The 15,810-nt window shown below is 45.9% G+C and overlaps 1 protein-coding gene across 3 annotated transcripts in view; it reads right to left on the reverse strand.

Moving 5' to 3' along the window:
• Positions 1-1,029: 1,029 nt before the first annotated feature.
• Positions 1,030-15,810, reverse strand: part of mgat4b (alpha-1,3-mannosyl-glycoprotein 4-beta-N-acetylglucosaminyltransferase B) — a 105,114-nt gene continuing 90,333 nt past the window's right edge. For all 3 annotated transcript variants that reach the window (XM_053630269.1, XM_053630267.1, XM_053630268.1), the window contains 7 exons: positions 12,731-12,861; positions 11,118-11,225; positions 10,539-10,732; positions 7,998-8,076; positions 5,959-6,046; positions 3,349-3,461; positions 1,030-1,302 (listed from right to left, as the gene is read on the reverse strand). In XM_053630269.1, coding sequence (XP_053486244.1) covers positions 1,279-1,302; positions 3,349-3,461; positions 5,959-6,046; positions 7,998-8,076; positions 10,539-10,732; positions 11,118-11,225; positions 12,731-12,861 — 737 coding nt within the window. In that variant the 3' untranslated portion in view covers positions 1,030-1,278. The remainder of the gene's footprint in view (positions 1,303-3,348; positions 3,462-5,958; positions 6,047-7,997; positions 8,077-10,538; positions 10,733-11,117; positions 11,226-12,730; positions 12,862-15,810) is intronic.

The raw sequence follows: 15,810 nt of genomic DNA on the forward strand, positions 1-15,810 counted from the left end.
GACGTCATTTGAGAAGGTCTGGTGCGCAGAAGGTGTTCCAGTTCATCCAGTAAGGTTGAGTTCAGGGCTCTGTACAGGACGTTCGAGTTCTTCCAGTCCAACCTTGGCAAACCGTGTCTTCATGGAGCTCGGCCATGCTGGAGCATGGTTCCGATGAAATTGTAATACTACAGCGTACAAAGACTTTCTAGACAATCGTCTGCTTCAACAGTTTGGGGAAGAAGCACATCTATGGGTGTGATGGTATGGGCAGGTGTCCACGTAGTTTCTCGGCAGAGAGAAGTCAATTTAACATCTGAACAAAAATACTGGTTTATAGAAAAGAAACCAGGGCAGAAGACGTTTTCACATTTGCGTCGCTGTTTGCGGAACTTTTCCTAAACGTGATCGTAACGTTGTCTCGGCGTGCGTTACCGTCCCTCACCAAATCCATTAGCAGCTCGCCATGATACCTCTCCGCTTCATCTCACATAGTAAGACGTAGCAGAATCCCAAGTAAAATAAATTCAACACACACAGGTTGTCACAAAGGTGTTTTTTTTTTTTCTTCATATTTTTTAAATTTTTTTATTAATTTCCTTTTATAGCTTGTAATATCTGTAGCTATAATCCATCTGCGTGACTTTGGTCAATCACTATAAACCTTTGCACATACAAACACACGTTCATGACGATCATATCTATGTGTGTGTCCTTAACATGTGCAAGTATCAGAAGAACTACACTTTTGTTCTGGAATAGCAAACCCTGCACCTAAAAATATTTGCCCACAAAATGATAGCACAAATTAAAACTTTGCAAATCATATCTTGAACGAGAAAAAAAAAATCGAGTCCTCGGATTTCGAATGGAATCAAAAACAAAAACAACGACAAACCAACGAACAAACAAACAAAAAAAAAAGCAGCATTTTCCAGAGCTATAAAAAAACTTTTTCAGTATTCCAAAGGGCGAGAGAGTCTCCATCCGGTGAGCCCATAGACAAATAGACCAGTGTGATTACACTCACTGAACCAGGAGCCATGTATATACACATAAATACAGTTTATTATGCAGTTTATACAGCGGCGTCTGTTTGTCGCCAGCAGCTTGGCTGTGAGTGATCTCGTGGCTTCAGCGTGGGCGTGCTGCTTCACTGTTGTACCGTGCTGAAGAGACTTCCGGCCAGCAGGCGGCGCTGATGGACTGAGCTGAAAGAAACACCGGGCCGACGCCGACGCCGAGCGTCCTGCACCACACAACGCCCAGCGAGACCACGTGGAGCGGAAGGAGGCGTCGTCACTCTGCTTTCTTAATGAAAATCTAACCAGAAAAAAAAGCACAAAATCTTAACACAGAGCAATAAACAACAACAACAACAACAGCCTAATAATAAAAACCCGTATGTTGAATAACTAGCTGCAACAAAGGTCATTAAAAAAAGTCTTTAAAATGATGAAATGAAATGTGCGTGTTAACTCCATCATCTCATTTAATTACAATGCACACCAACTTTACCGAATTCTCTAATCTGATTGGTTGGACGACGTCGATTCATTTTCTCCAACAGTAGCTCTGACTGTAATTCAAATTTATATTAACGCACTCATTCTATAATAACAGACCTCCACCCGTCCATCCATTCATTGTCTATACAGCTCATCCTACACAGGGTCGTGGGGAACCTGGAGAACTCCCTAGAGGACTCCCTGGAACACCCTGGACGGGGTACCGACTCATCGCCGACCCGTTTAAAATGGCAGGTTTTTGAGAAGTAAAAGAGTGAAACGAAGATAAATCATGTCAGAACTTTTCTCAACTTAAACGTGAACCCGCAACCTTTCGGTTTTCTTACACCACTCAGTCTTCTCGTGTACGAGTCTATCGGCGTGGCACGTCTTGACCTGGCGATATTTTCCAACTCTTTCTTGCGAAAAAACGTTCTAGATCCGTCAGGCTGTAAGGTTGCGTCTTCTGTGCACGGCCGCTTCAGGTCACCTCGCCGATTTTGAGTCGGATTCAGGACGGTGCTCTGGCGAGGTCATTCAAAAACCTCGATGTTCTTTTGGTCGAGCCGTTCCTTCGTCGATCCGGACGTACGCTTTGGGTCGTTGTCGTACTGAAAGGTGAAATCCCATTTCGTCTTCAGCTTTAGAAGCAGACGCTTGAAGTGTTCTGCGTTCAAATCGACTGGTTTCTGCAGCTCTTCATGATTCCCTCCACCTTGAAAAAAAGAACAAAGAAAAGCAGCCCTAAAGCACGACGCCGCCACCACCACCGTGCTTCACCGGGGGTTCCATGATGTTCTTTTAGTGATTTGGTCTTTTTTTTTTTTTTTGCACCAAACATACCTTTTGGAATTGCTCTCATCAGACCATGAGACATTTCGGCACACTGTTTACGGTGATTAGGTTGAGCTTGGATGCTTTCGGGTTTTTTTTGTGAGCAAGGACTTCCGTCTGGCCGCCCTACCCCATAGCCCAGACACTGCTGTCACATGCAGAGTGTAATCGGTACATGTCAGAGGTTCCTGCAGCTCCTTTAATGTTACCGTAGGTCTCTTGGCAGCCTCCCTGGTAAGCTTTTGTCTTGTCCTTTTGTACATTTCAGAGGGACGTCCCGTTCTCGGTGATGTCACTGTTGGTGCCCCATTTTCTCCACTTCTCAATGACGGCCTTCACGGTGTCCCATGGTACATCGAATGTTTTGGGAAATTCTTTTGTACCCCTTTCCTGATGTATATTTTTTCAACACGTGAGATGCCAGACATGCTTTGGGACCTTTTTGCGGGTCATGGCTGCAGCAGAATCCAAGAAGATGTCAAGAAAGTCCCGCAGAAACATCTGGTCTTTATTTCCGGGTTACTCGGAATCATTTCATTGAAGACGGCTGTATGATAATTACGTCTGAACGCGAGATTGAACGTGATCCGTTCAGGAATTTTTTTATTTCCCCCTAAAATATTTCTGTTTGTTTTTTCGCTTAATGTTTTATTGGATACATAATAAACGTTCCCGATGTACTTTACTAAAACCTGCCATTTTAACAGACGTGTGTAGACTTTTTTTTTAAATTTGATATCCACCGTACATATGTATCAAAGCTTTCTGTCCTCAACAGATTTTTAATTCAGTTTAATTGAGTGGACTGAAATCAGGTCCAAACACTGCTGCTCTGAAGTGATTATAACAGCAGGGTTCGACCTTTACCTCTTTCCCATCCTGCCTTTGTGCAAATCATGATCAGAGACGAAGGACTGAACAAGCTCTTCACTTTTTCAAACCTTTATCGTGTATGTAAAAATGTAAATAATAAATCAGGTGTAATTTTACTCTTATCAAGTGTATTTTTTTTTTTTTTTTGGCCTACCTCGCTAAGAATGACCCACACGGGCGAGTCGGTGAGCACGGAAAGCCGCATGGCCTCCAGCGGCCCGAACGAGGCGTCCACCTCCCCCTCTGCGATACCATTCTGAAACTGACCTACAGAGATGGATAGAAAACATGGACCGTTTCTGTTCACCGCAGGAGACGAAACGACACGTTCAGTAAAAACAGAGCAGTAAACTCTACCGTTCCTGATCTCTCTTAATTCAGACACGTTTCGTACATTCAGTACGTTTGACCTACAGTAGAAAGGTGCATGCAGCGTACCTTTACAGCTTATTATACACTGTATATCCACATTTCCAGGTGAAATATACATATCAAAGGTAAACAAGGTTAAGTGTGCCTCCACAGTGACGAGTAAAGGTGCGGTTTAGTAGAATTTATGGACAGCGCAGGGTTATCTACACGACATACATCAACCACTAGCTTCTCACTGTACGATTGTCTCAGGTGTTTGAGACCTCTGAAAGGTTTTTATTTCGATTTTTTTTTTACACAAATATACTCTCGTCGGTCACTTTAATAGGAGCTTGTACCCGTGCTCGTTAATGCGGTTATCCAATCCAAGCTTAAAAAGAAAAGAAGAAAGAAAAAAAAGGTGATGTGCTTTCAGGAACTGCTGATCTCCTGGGATTTTCCACATAAAATAGTCTATAGAATCGTTGATGAGAGAGGTCAGAGAGGTCAACTCGGCAGGAACGCTACGAAACGACCGCTCTCTGCAGCCGCGGTGAGCAGAAAAGCATCTCGGTGACGCACTACGGTACGTTTTGAAACCCGACGCACAGGCTACAGCGGATGAAGACCACATCGGTCGTGAGTTTGGATGATGCACTGGAACGGAGTTGTCGGAATTGATGCCCACAGCATTTGCATTTCTAATGAAACAGAATATAGACCCGAGGCCGGATTCTGCTGCCTCATAAAGACTCGTATTAATTGAATATGTTGAGCATCATATCGATCTCCAGGCTAAAACGAATTTATGAATGAGACTGAATGGATATTTTATAAAACTGATACGTTTATAATGGGACTCTGGGCACCTTCATCCTCCTGTGTGATACACACTCTCACACACACACACACACACAACGTCGCTGTTACGATGTTGTTACGACGGTGGCATGGTCTTCCTGTGTTGGACTGGGTTTCGTCTGGGTTCTCCGGTTTCCTCCCGCGTCCCAAAAACACACTGATAGCCGGAGAGTCTATGCTAAACTCCCCCTAGGTGCGAATGCATGTGTGAATACGCGTGTTTGTGGTGGCCTGACATCCTATTCAGGATGTATTCCAGCCCCATGTCCTGCGTTTCCAGGATGATCCACCGCGACCCTGAGCAGGATAAAGCGCTTACTGACGATGAAGGAACGAAGTTAGACCTTTGGCCACATCAAGCCAAGAGCGGTCAAACTGAATGTGGATAAAATGGGAGAGGAGGCATGAGCACCATAAAGAAAATCCTTTTGTAAACTTCACAACATATCATCTAAGGAGATTTAACCCTGAGGATTCATGTGCGCTCTCTCTCGCTCTCACTCTCGCTCTCTCTCACTCACGTACAAGAATAAAAACAAGTCTATACCGTGCTTGGTTTCTTTACTTTACTTGCTTAGTCTGACGTCTATTTTTCTTCGGTCAAATTGCCCACAATGCCTTGTGGTGCGAAAATAGTTGCGCATTCCATCAACGCATTAAATCAATTCTATCCTTAGGATGTTTCTTATTGTACAGTAGAGGCCAAACATGTACACAGGCTACATACACTTCCGTAAATTTCCTGCCTTTAGTCAAACAGGGAATATTTTATTTCCATAAGAGGCCACTTTAAAATAATAGCTAAGAGACAGATTAGTGTTAGGTTTTATTTACTATAGTAGATTATCAGTGGGTCAGAACGGTGTGTTTAGGATCACTGGAAAAGGCAGTTAACGTTCTAGCTGATGGCGTGAGATTTTTTTTTTCCCCCCTTCAGTATTTCTAAAGTTCCCACAAGGCGATGCTGCCACCCCCGTGCTTCACAGCTGAGACGGGGTTCTTGGGATGTTCTGATCGTTATCATATCATCATAGCCTGGTGTCTTACGGCTCAGCCGAACCTCTCAGACCAAAGTTCGTTCATCCGTAGGAGTTCATCTGTGCCTCTTTGCGGAACGGACGCGGTGTCCGTGCGGTCCCGAGATGTTTACGTTCGCATGCGATTTGTTTGTACGGATAATTGTGCTCGTTAAAGAGGAACCGAACTACCTCCTGTGGAGGTCCCGAGGATTTTTCCTGACGGATGAGCTGCTTGGATTTTCTCATGGTATCAAAGGCTAAAGAAATGTATGAGGTGTGGGGTTGTGAGAAACCGGGATTGAATACCTGTAGCCTAGGTGTATGGAAACGTACCGCACGTAATAACACTAAGTATTAATAAAGTATGAGATGAGACGTCATATCATAGGACTGTTTATACTGTAGTGCTGACAGAGGGAAAAAAAAGATTAATATGAATAAGTTAATGTTATACTAGTATTTAATTTTGTTTTTTTTCATTTCCAATCAACACCTTTTCATCTACGGCGTATTTACGTTCAGCGGTGTCTCACCTATTCTAATGAAGCCGTCCTCTGTGCGCTGGTACTTTGGGGTTCTCTCCTTCTCCTCTTTCAAAGCCTCTTTTTCAGACTGAATATTCTGAAAGCAAAGAAATGAAACAGTAAGAAGGCGTTGATGAATTTTCTATAACAGCAGTGCCGTCACAAAGGCGCTTACCCGAGTCAACACAAACTACGGATCTTAAATGATGATCTTATTTATCGAGACAAACCCGCGTCGTGCGCTTCACGTCCCATTCAGGAACGCGGTCATATTGATATGAACGTGACTCCCCTGAGCCAAGATTACGACGGCGGTCTCGTGTGGCATGCGTGTACGTTTTTTCTCCTTTAAAAAGAGAAGCAGGGACAGGTCTGGATTTCCTGCTTACTGCCAGGGTGAAATGGTAAAGCGGTGGAGGAGAAAGCACTGCATCTCCGCTCCACGGAAGCGAATCGAAGGCCCTAGAGACGGCACTGAAATGAGACGGCGTGTTGGTATGTCTGTGCAGGTCTGCATTACGCTGCTGATCCCCACAATCCCTTTCTGCTCTCAGACTGTAAGATGCCGCCATTCTCTATTCACTTCAACTGTCACTTGCTGGGATGGATGGACGGATGGATGGATGGATGGATGTATAGAAAAGCTCCAGTTTTACAAGGGCAGAACTGTCAGATACTCCTAACCATCTGGAGACACTTGGTGTCCATTAAGATATAAAAACATGCGGGCGCACGTACACACACACACACACACACACACACACACAAACAGCCCTCCTAATTTGGTCCTTCCAGAAAATTCCACTGAATCTAAACAGGTCTCTGGGGAGCTGCGGAAGGAGCGATGAGAAAAAGGCGAGGGAGGAGGAGATAAAGAATAACAGATACAAAGACTGCAGGAAGTAGCGGAAAACATGAAGAAATATGGGCTGGACGGAGGAAGAGAGAGAGAGAGGAAAAAAAAAGGGAGATAGAGAGAGAGATGTTAAGAAGCAATATGGTGCTTGTTCCTTGAAATTCCCGCTATCAATCTCGTTGGGAGCTTTTGTTTCCGACGCTAATCTTAAATCATGACCACACTCCCTCTCTTCTCTTCAGCCTGCCAATAAAATATCTTCCGAAAGCAGACGCACGCTCACACAGAGCACGGAGAGTCACCCTCAGTCAGCGTGACCATGGGACAACCTTCCAACTCCATAAAAACACACAAATCTTTTATCTCCGGCCCACGGCTCTTACGTCCCCGGGCCGGGCCGCGTGAAGAGCTGAAGGTGTAGGAGTGAGAGGATAAATGGACAAGCGGAGGAACACGACAGGAACGTCTTCTGCTTCTTCACTACTACTTGCAGGGAGTCGTAACAACTCGATATTTTGACTCTGAAAACCTTTTAAGCTCACAGAAGACGCACTGCCCGGACGTCTGAAACCGCCGACGTCAACGAAACGTTCTGCAAAGTACGACGTGTCGGATGTGACCCGGCCGTCAGACACGCGATTACGTGTGTAACGCGGTGCACGGCGCCGGCGTCCATAGAGAAACGGCCCACGCGAGAGCTCACGTCGATTAGGGAAGGAGACGTCCGGTCAGCTCTTTGACTCGCAGATTTTTTCAGCGGACCGTAGACGCGATTATTTAGCCGCTTTATCGTTTTAGCATTTTCCATGTACCAGAAGGGCTGGAGTATTTCAGACACTGTCGAATTTCACACACAACAGTCTCTCGGGTGTAAAAAACCAAACCCATCTAGTGTGCGGACGGTCTACAAGCTGAAACACCTTGGTGATGAGCGAGATCAGAGGAGAATGATCAGACCGGTCCGAACTGACAGGAAGTCTACTGTATAGCGACTCAAACGCACACGCTTTACAACCGTGGTGAGCAGAAACGCATCTCAGAACGCACACCACATCAAACGTTGAGGTGGACGAGCTACAACAGCAGAAGACCACATCGGGTTCCTCTCCTGTCAGCCGAGAGCGAGGATCTGAGGCGACAGATCGCGGAACCTCCTGCCCCAAGGGGTGTGTATGTGTGTAGGCACACTCACATCAAATGGCAGCACCTCCACTGTAGTGTTGAACAACTTGTCTCCAGGGTGCTCGATATTCCCACTGCGGAAGAAATACCTGCGACACACACACACACACACACACACAGATAACAGTGAGGAAAAAGGAAAGCTTATTGCTTATTGTAGCGTGGACAAGCCGTTAGATCACGGGTGTCTTTTAGAAGAGATTTTTATTTATTTATTTATTTATTAGTCAGCTAGTTAACTGTAGAACGTTATTCGACAGCTATTCCGAATATTTAACAAACAATTCTCTCGCTATTAAAGGTGCTAGCTAGAACGAAGTTCCTGGTTTGAACTCTAGGGGTCAGTGTCACGCAAAACTAAATCTTAAAAGCGTTCTCCAGAGCTCTCTTCAAAACGTCACCTTCCAACAGGTCTGTATTGGTGAAAAGTGAATACTTCTGCAACGTCGTTGGTTTAATTTGCCGATAATCGGTAACTATAAAGAAGGAATACAGTAGCCAGTGGGTGAAGTCTGTCAAATGTTTGCTTAAAAGCGCTTAAAACGAACCATTTAAGCAGTGATGTAATGGCAATCGAGCCAGCCTGTTGTTTATTTCCTTCCTTTATTTATTTATTTACACCATAATCGCATTTTTTCCGCCTCCATCTGGTCCCAAGACAAGTCCGGACTGCGCTACACTGCATCATCGCGCATTATATTATCATCACGGGCGTGCATCCTTCCGCAAAACTCCAGCACAGTAAGAAATTAATCATGATGAGACATGCTGTTATCGGGAAATGATCAACACCGACCTGGAATGGTTGATTATTTTCCAACAACAGCATGTCCTGAAGTGCTTTATTCCTCTTACAGTATACCGCCGCTGTTAGAGCTCCTGTTATCACTTAGAGCAGGTATTAGCCGCCGTTCCCTCACCGGGCTCTCCGTTTTTATTTCCCTTGGCATTCATGAGACAAACAAACAAACAAACAAACAAATAAATAAATAAATGCATCGTTATGTTACAGAAACACTGGAAAGCCCTGCTGACTGCTTCGAGACGAGCTGACACTGGAGACTCCTTCCCCCCCAAAAAAAAAAAAAAACGGTAAATAAACATCACCATATGAATCAAACATCATATGAATCTGTGATTCGTCTGGAAACTACTCTCGGTTATCGAATACGAATCCCGTTCTGACCACTCAGGATGGAGAATTCAACAGGACTGTGATATAACAATCAGTTCAACAGCTTAACAGCTCTGTGCTTGGATACCAGAAGGCTAGACGAATCGTCTGAGCGTCTGGACTTCCTCTGCACAGAAAGGAAGACATCATTTTCCATAATCGTATTGAAAGCTGGACTCGTATTGAAAAACCAACCTCCTGGGCACACTCAGCCAGAGCGATAGCCAGATGTTTCGCGCTAGACATCGGCTTCACTGACCTCTCCGTTAGGCTTGTGTAAACTTTCCGTGGAGGACTGGAGGATTGGAAAGGGAACAGAGGAAAAGTAAAGCTGTAAGCTTAAAGCTTTCGAGACGGAGCAAAGGGTCGAGCTGAGCTGAGCTGAGCTGAGCTGAGCGGAGCGGAGCGGAGCGAGCGCATACGCGCGTGCCTGTGTAGGAGAAATGCATGAGCGAGGAAATCCTTTCTGCATCACTCCGCAAAGCAAGACGTCCAGGTTCCCGTCCGTAGCTGAAAGGGCGGGAGAAGCCCTTTCAAATACGCCGACAGTTAATGTGATTTCTCTGTGGTGTTCAGTAGTAAACAAAAACAACAACAACAACAAAAGACACGCCACGTCAACCCCACAGCGCCGCTCGACTCCCGAATCTCATCACGAGGTGTCGAGTCATTTTCTATAACGGCTTCTCTGACGAGGCGAATCGCAGGTTTATACGGATGCACTCGTTCTATTAAAGTTTTTTTAGTATTTCTGGAAGGAGTCTCCGGTTCTAGTGCTTCGTAACGGTCAGAGGTCACGCTGTGACTTCATACTTCAGGAGGAACGCTTCGCCGTTTCTCATCCACCCGACAAGAACGAAACGAAACAGAAAGGCTGCTAAGGGGAAAAACATTTGATCCGTTATCACTTTATAAGCCAAGGCACCATCTCTACATTGAGTCCCACTTCTCTGTGATTGAAACCTCAAATGCCTTTCGTCCGTTCTAGGAAAAAAAAAAAAAAAAGGCGCTAGATAAATAACACCGAGTCGAACTGACTCGTGAAAAAAGGGAAGCTCTATCTAGTGCAGTGAATTTATTGGAGTATTACAGCCTGGAACTAAAAATAGCCCATAATACTGAAGTAGAAGTGAGGGAAATCGATATAATATGCCGAAAGGCACGCTAGAGACACGGGTAAAAAGGTCCTCTGGTCTGATAAGACCAAAACGTGACTTTTTTTCGACCTTGGGACAGGTTTTGACGGCAACGGAACACTGCTCGTCGCCCCGAGAGCACACGGTGAAGCACGGTGGTGGTCGCGTCACGTTAACGAGTTACTCTCGGGCTCTTATAGGAGAATGAGAAATTAGTTTGTGTGTGTGTGTGTGTGTGTACCTCTCTATGCGAACGGGGGTGAAGAATCGGATACGTATGAAGTCTCCAGCCACAGGCGTGAACGCCCAGAAGAAATCCTCGCCCAGGTAAGCCTTCTCCAGCGTGAAGTGCTGGTAGGTCTTCAGACTTGTGGTGACCTCGGCTAACGGGTTAGCATGGCCTTTATGGACGGTCTGCTTCCCAAAGTCCTTGTCCTACAGAGTTCAAGAAAGACATTAAGATTTATAGAGGTCCTGTCATTTACGGAGACAAAAGAAGCGAAGCAGAAGTGGGTAAAGAGGACTAGCAGACAGCATATGGATGGCTTCACCCCCCCAGGTTAGGAATCTTCTGATCATCAACCAGGCAGCAGAGGAAAGCCGAATCAATATTACATAAAGTGAGCGGGATCACGCTGGCAATGAGTGCCACAGCTCAGCGCTCGCTGCCAGGCAAGGCAATGATCCAACGAACAAATAATACATAAGTGTCTTCTTATCTCTTGTCTGTGCGAGTGCGTCTGTGGCTATTGCAGTGCCCAGCGGTACATCTCTGTAGAAAACAAGTTCCTTAAGTGCACACACACACACACACACACACCTTGAGCTTCTGGATCTTCCCAGCCAAAGACGAGTGTGTCCCCACGTGCTGGAAGAGAGAAGGCTTGAAGCGGATGCGCAGATTTGCCTTCTGCCTGTCGCAGTGTTTCTGTAGAAAACAGACAGGAATCACATGGTTTAGACGCTACACACACCCTTTGAGCTTCGTGCATTCTGACAGTCTTGTTAACGGCCGCGTCTGCTCATTACACAGAATGAAACCCGCCCCTCCCGCCCCCGAGCTTTCGTGTGCACTGGGGCTGATATTTTTCAGACCGACCCCGATCGTTTCATCATGACCCGCTGGCTCTGCTCACGGCACGCCTTCGCGTCGCGTTCCCTTCGTGCTGCCGAAACAGCTCTGACCCGTTGAGGGACGGACTCCACGAGACCGCTGGAGGTGTGCTGCGGTACCAAGACCAAGACTCGGTCTGTGACGATGTTTAGGTAGGTTGTTCGTGTCAAAGAAACATCCACGTGAAAGCCGGGAGCCGAGGTTTTCCAGCAGAACATTGCTCAGAGCATCACTTTCTTCACATCGCGCATCCTGGTGCCATCTCTATCCCTCGGTAAACGACGCACACGCGCCTCCACGTCATGTAAACAGAAACTGTGATTCATCAGACCAGGCCACCTTCTTCCATCGCTCCATGGTGCAGTTCGGATGCCCATTGTAGGAGATTTCGGTGGTGTACAGGGGCTCGGCATGGGCACTCGGACCGGTCTGCAGCTACGCAGCTCCATACTCAGCATACACTGTGTTCTGACTCCTTTCAATCAGAACCAGCATGAACTTTTTCATCGATTTCTGCTACAGTAGATCTTCTATAGGATCCGTCCAGACGTCTAGCCTTCGCTCCCCACACGCATCAGTGAGACTTACTATGAGCGCCCACGACCCTGTCAGCGGTTCTCCTTCCTCGGATCACTTTTGGTAGGTTCTAACCACCGCATAGCGGGAACACACTAGCGTTTTGGAGGCGCTCTGACCCAGTCGTCCAGCCATCACGGTTTGCTCGCTCAGCTCCTCCCGCTTGCCCATTTCTCCTGCTTCCGACACGTCAACTTCGAGAACTCACTCTTCGTCACCCTCGATCCTAATAAATCTATCCCACCGCTTTATGGTTTTATTCTTCTGGCTGATCGGTGTATATTTAGCCCACGAATCAGAAATACAACGTCGATCCTCTGCGGTTATTATTTTTACTCGGTGCTTTAGGACACACTGATTATGTCATCGGTGAAGTAGCGCTGGCACTGGTGGAAAAAAGACGCTTCGTTATTTGTGTGTGTGTCTGTGAGAGAGAGAGAGAGAGAGAGAGAGAGAGGGAGGGAGGGACACTGAGAGACAAGACGGTGAAGGAAAGAGAAAAGGATAGCGACAGGCAACAGACGGGCAACCAGACTAAAGAGAGTGACTATAATGACTAATCAGTCCAGAGTAATTATACCATTATGCATAATAATAAGTAATGATCGTTAGAGTGAATGATTAAACAAACGACCGTAATGAAAGAGAGCGAATGAGAGCCTAATATCGCTCTCTCTCCGTGTGCGAGTGTGTGTGTTTGAGCGTGAGCATGAGAGAGAGAGGGCGAGCGAGAGAGCGCATACCGCGTCCTTCTCCGGGTTGCACACCTTCACCCACATGATGTGGTCGAGCAGCCAGTCGATGGGTTTGTCCCTGTAGAACATCAGGATGAACTCCACTATAAGAGACAGATCCAGTGACTTAAACATCTTCCCTATGACGACAAACACACACACACACACACCATTAATACACAGAGCATGACATCATCTAATCCTTTATATGAGACTAATAACAATGACGTTATGATTCATCCTGTCCTGAAAATAGAGCTGCTGCTGAAATGTGCCTTTAAAAAAAAAAAAAAAAAAAAAAAAAAAAAAAAATATTTAATGTCTTATTGCCTGAATTACTATTTTATGAGCTACTGTTTTTAGAACTGCTTTCCAATTTATTTTACTATTGGTCGCTCTTTTTTTTTCTTATATATATATATATATATATATATATATATATAAATATATATAATGAAGGCTGTAGCAATGAATAAGAACAATAAAACACATTAGAGTCACGTTAAAAGAATCAACAGCCAAAAAAAAAAAAAAATTCAGACTTGATACGTGCACTTGCTTTCAACTCTTGGCATGTGAAGTGAGAGCTAGAAACACATATAATAAAGTCAGACACAGAGAGAGAGAGAGAGAGAGAGAGAGAGAGAGAGAGAGAGCGTGGTGAATAACTGGGATAACTGTTACCCTGCAGCTCTAGGAGTAATTTCATCTCCACGTCCGTACGCGTCTCAAGAACGGAAAGCGACCCGAGACGCTTTAACGTAAAACCGCAAACATGACCTCACGTCTTGTGCGAGTAATGAAATCAGATCTGTCGGGAACGGAGAAGAGCGGTCCTACGCCGTCGCCATGGCAACAGTTTATCCCGCGCAGCAGGCCGGCGTACGTGGTACGGTTTATCGTATACGACTAGAGAACCGGGTTTGTGCGATTACAGGCGGAGAAATTGTGCTGCAGGAATCAATTAGTCACACTCGCTCTCTCTCTCACACACACGCACGCACGCATGCACGCACGCACACATCTCTGCCTGTCTGTCCGTCACGCCCAAATACTGTTCACTCACATCGAACATTGCGTCTCTCTTCTGTCTTTCCTCTGGAATGGTCGTATTCTCTCAGGATCAGTGCACTGTAATGAACAGTCACGTGTTTTGTTTTTGCACACTTAACACACCGTTCCAAAATTCTTCCCGGTCCCAGGATTGTCCCGTGTTTAGGACAGGTGTAGAAAACAAAACCGCGCCAGATACCCGTATACAGGGTCACGGCGAGCCTGGAGCCCATCCCAGGAGATTCAGGGGACAAGGTGGGGGACACCATGGACGAGGTGCCGTGGGAAACAATGGGAGTGTCTTTAGACCGGGAGAGGAAACCGGCGTACGTGGAGGAACCTGCAGGGCGGAAGCGGGAATCGAACCCGCATCCCTGGAGGTGCGAGGCAAACGTGCAACCCACTAAGCCATTAACTCTTATAACCCTTGAACGAGTACAGTACATCATCACGTGACTCACACGGGCAAGACCTCGAACTCTCAGCCTCACGCTCAGATTAGCTTCCTCAACCTGCATCCAAGCCAAATGAAGGCACGTACACGTAAACGTATTTTCCGAACGTGAACCTGGTCGTTTACAATCACAAGACGGCAAACACTTCGTATCGTTAGAATTCCTACCCCGTCAGAGAGTTTGTGTACGAGAACAGATGCAGCGTCAGACTTAAGAAATCTCCTCGGTTCCGTATTGACAGCGCGACTTGGATTAGAATTCCCACAAGCGGCTGTAAAAACATGAATAAAAAAAAAAGAGCTCTTTATGTGTCCCATGCGCTTCATATCGGACTGCCAGATCCTTCCCACGTGAACGTAAAAACCGTACACTCCCGCGACGTTCTCCGCCGGGTCCCGACACACCCCTCTACCGCGGACGCCTTCTTCTCTATTTCCAGGATCACTCCCTTTCCTCTTCTTTATTTCTAGATATGTAAACACACGTTGTGCTTTTTTTCCTTTTCTTTTTTCGGATTAGCCTAAGCATTTACGTAGTTTCTCAATCCTTGTGTTTTCATTGCTTTGGCATTACCCAGAAGCTTTTTTTTTTCTTTTTTTTTTTTCTTCCCCTGCCAGCAATCCAATCCAAATATCTTCATATAAAACCGTAGAAATTAGAAATCTCATCTCGAGGCTCTTTGTTTTGTTTTTATGACCCTCACGTTCTACCGAACGCTCTAATGCATACGTTAAGAGTAACAATCATTTCCAAGGACCCCGTTATGATCACGGTACCGATTTCATTTTCAGAACAATACGGCAAACGCCTGCAATCATATTCGTTTATTGAAGCCCCATTCAAGCTTTTTTTTTTTAACATCATCCATCCATCCATCTTCTATACCGCTTATCCTTTTCAGGGTCACGGGGAAACCTGGAGTCTATCCCAGGGAGCATCGGGCACAAGGCGGGGTACACCCTGGACAGGGTGCCAGTCCATCGCAGGGTACAATCACATACACACTCACACACCCATTCGTACACTACGGACACTTTAGACACGCCGATCAGCCTACCGTGCATGTCTTTGGACTGGGGGAGGAAACCGGAGTACCCGGAGGAAACCCCCGCAGCACGGGGAGAACATGCGAACTCCACACACACAGGGCCACGGTGGGACTCGAACCCCCGACCCTGGAGGTGTGAGGCGAATGTGCTATTTTTTAACATTATTATTATTATTCCTGAACGTTCCGATCATCCAGATGCAGCCTGTGTGTCATGGTAACAGCACTACTAAGTTTTTGCTACAGTTGTTTTTTGGTTGAGTTTTAGATGAATGAATCCCTTTCCATTCAAGTGGCAAGTCAAGTGACGGTTAAAGCTCTGGGCGACTGATCAGAAGGTCGGGGGTTCGAGCCCCAGCACTGCCAAGCTGCCACTGTTGGGCCCTTGAGCGAGGCCCTTAACCCTGCAAAAGGGGGTTTTGTTTTTGGAAGAGTGTATACATATTCATATATGCGACGTCGATAATACTCAAGTAAAGTACAACCTTAGTACCCGTATAGCATGACTGAAACGATTCGAGATTCTCTCATCA

This window comes from Ictalurus furcatus, chromosome 8 (assembly GCF_023375685.1).
Source record: "Ictalurus furcatus strain D&B chromosome 8, Billie_1.0, whole genome shotgun sequence".
Classification (NCBI taxonomy): domain Eukaryota; kingdom Metazoa; phylum Chordata; class Actinopteri; order Siluriformes; family Ictaluridae; genus Ictalurus; species Ictalurus furcatus.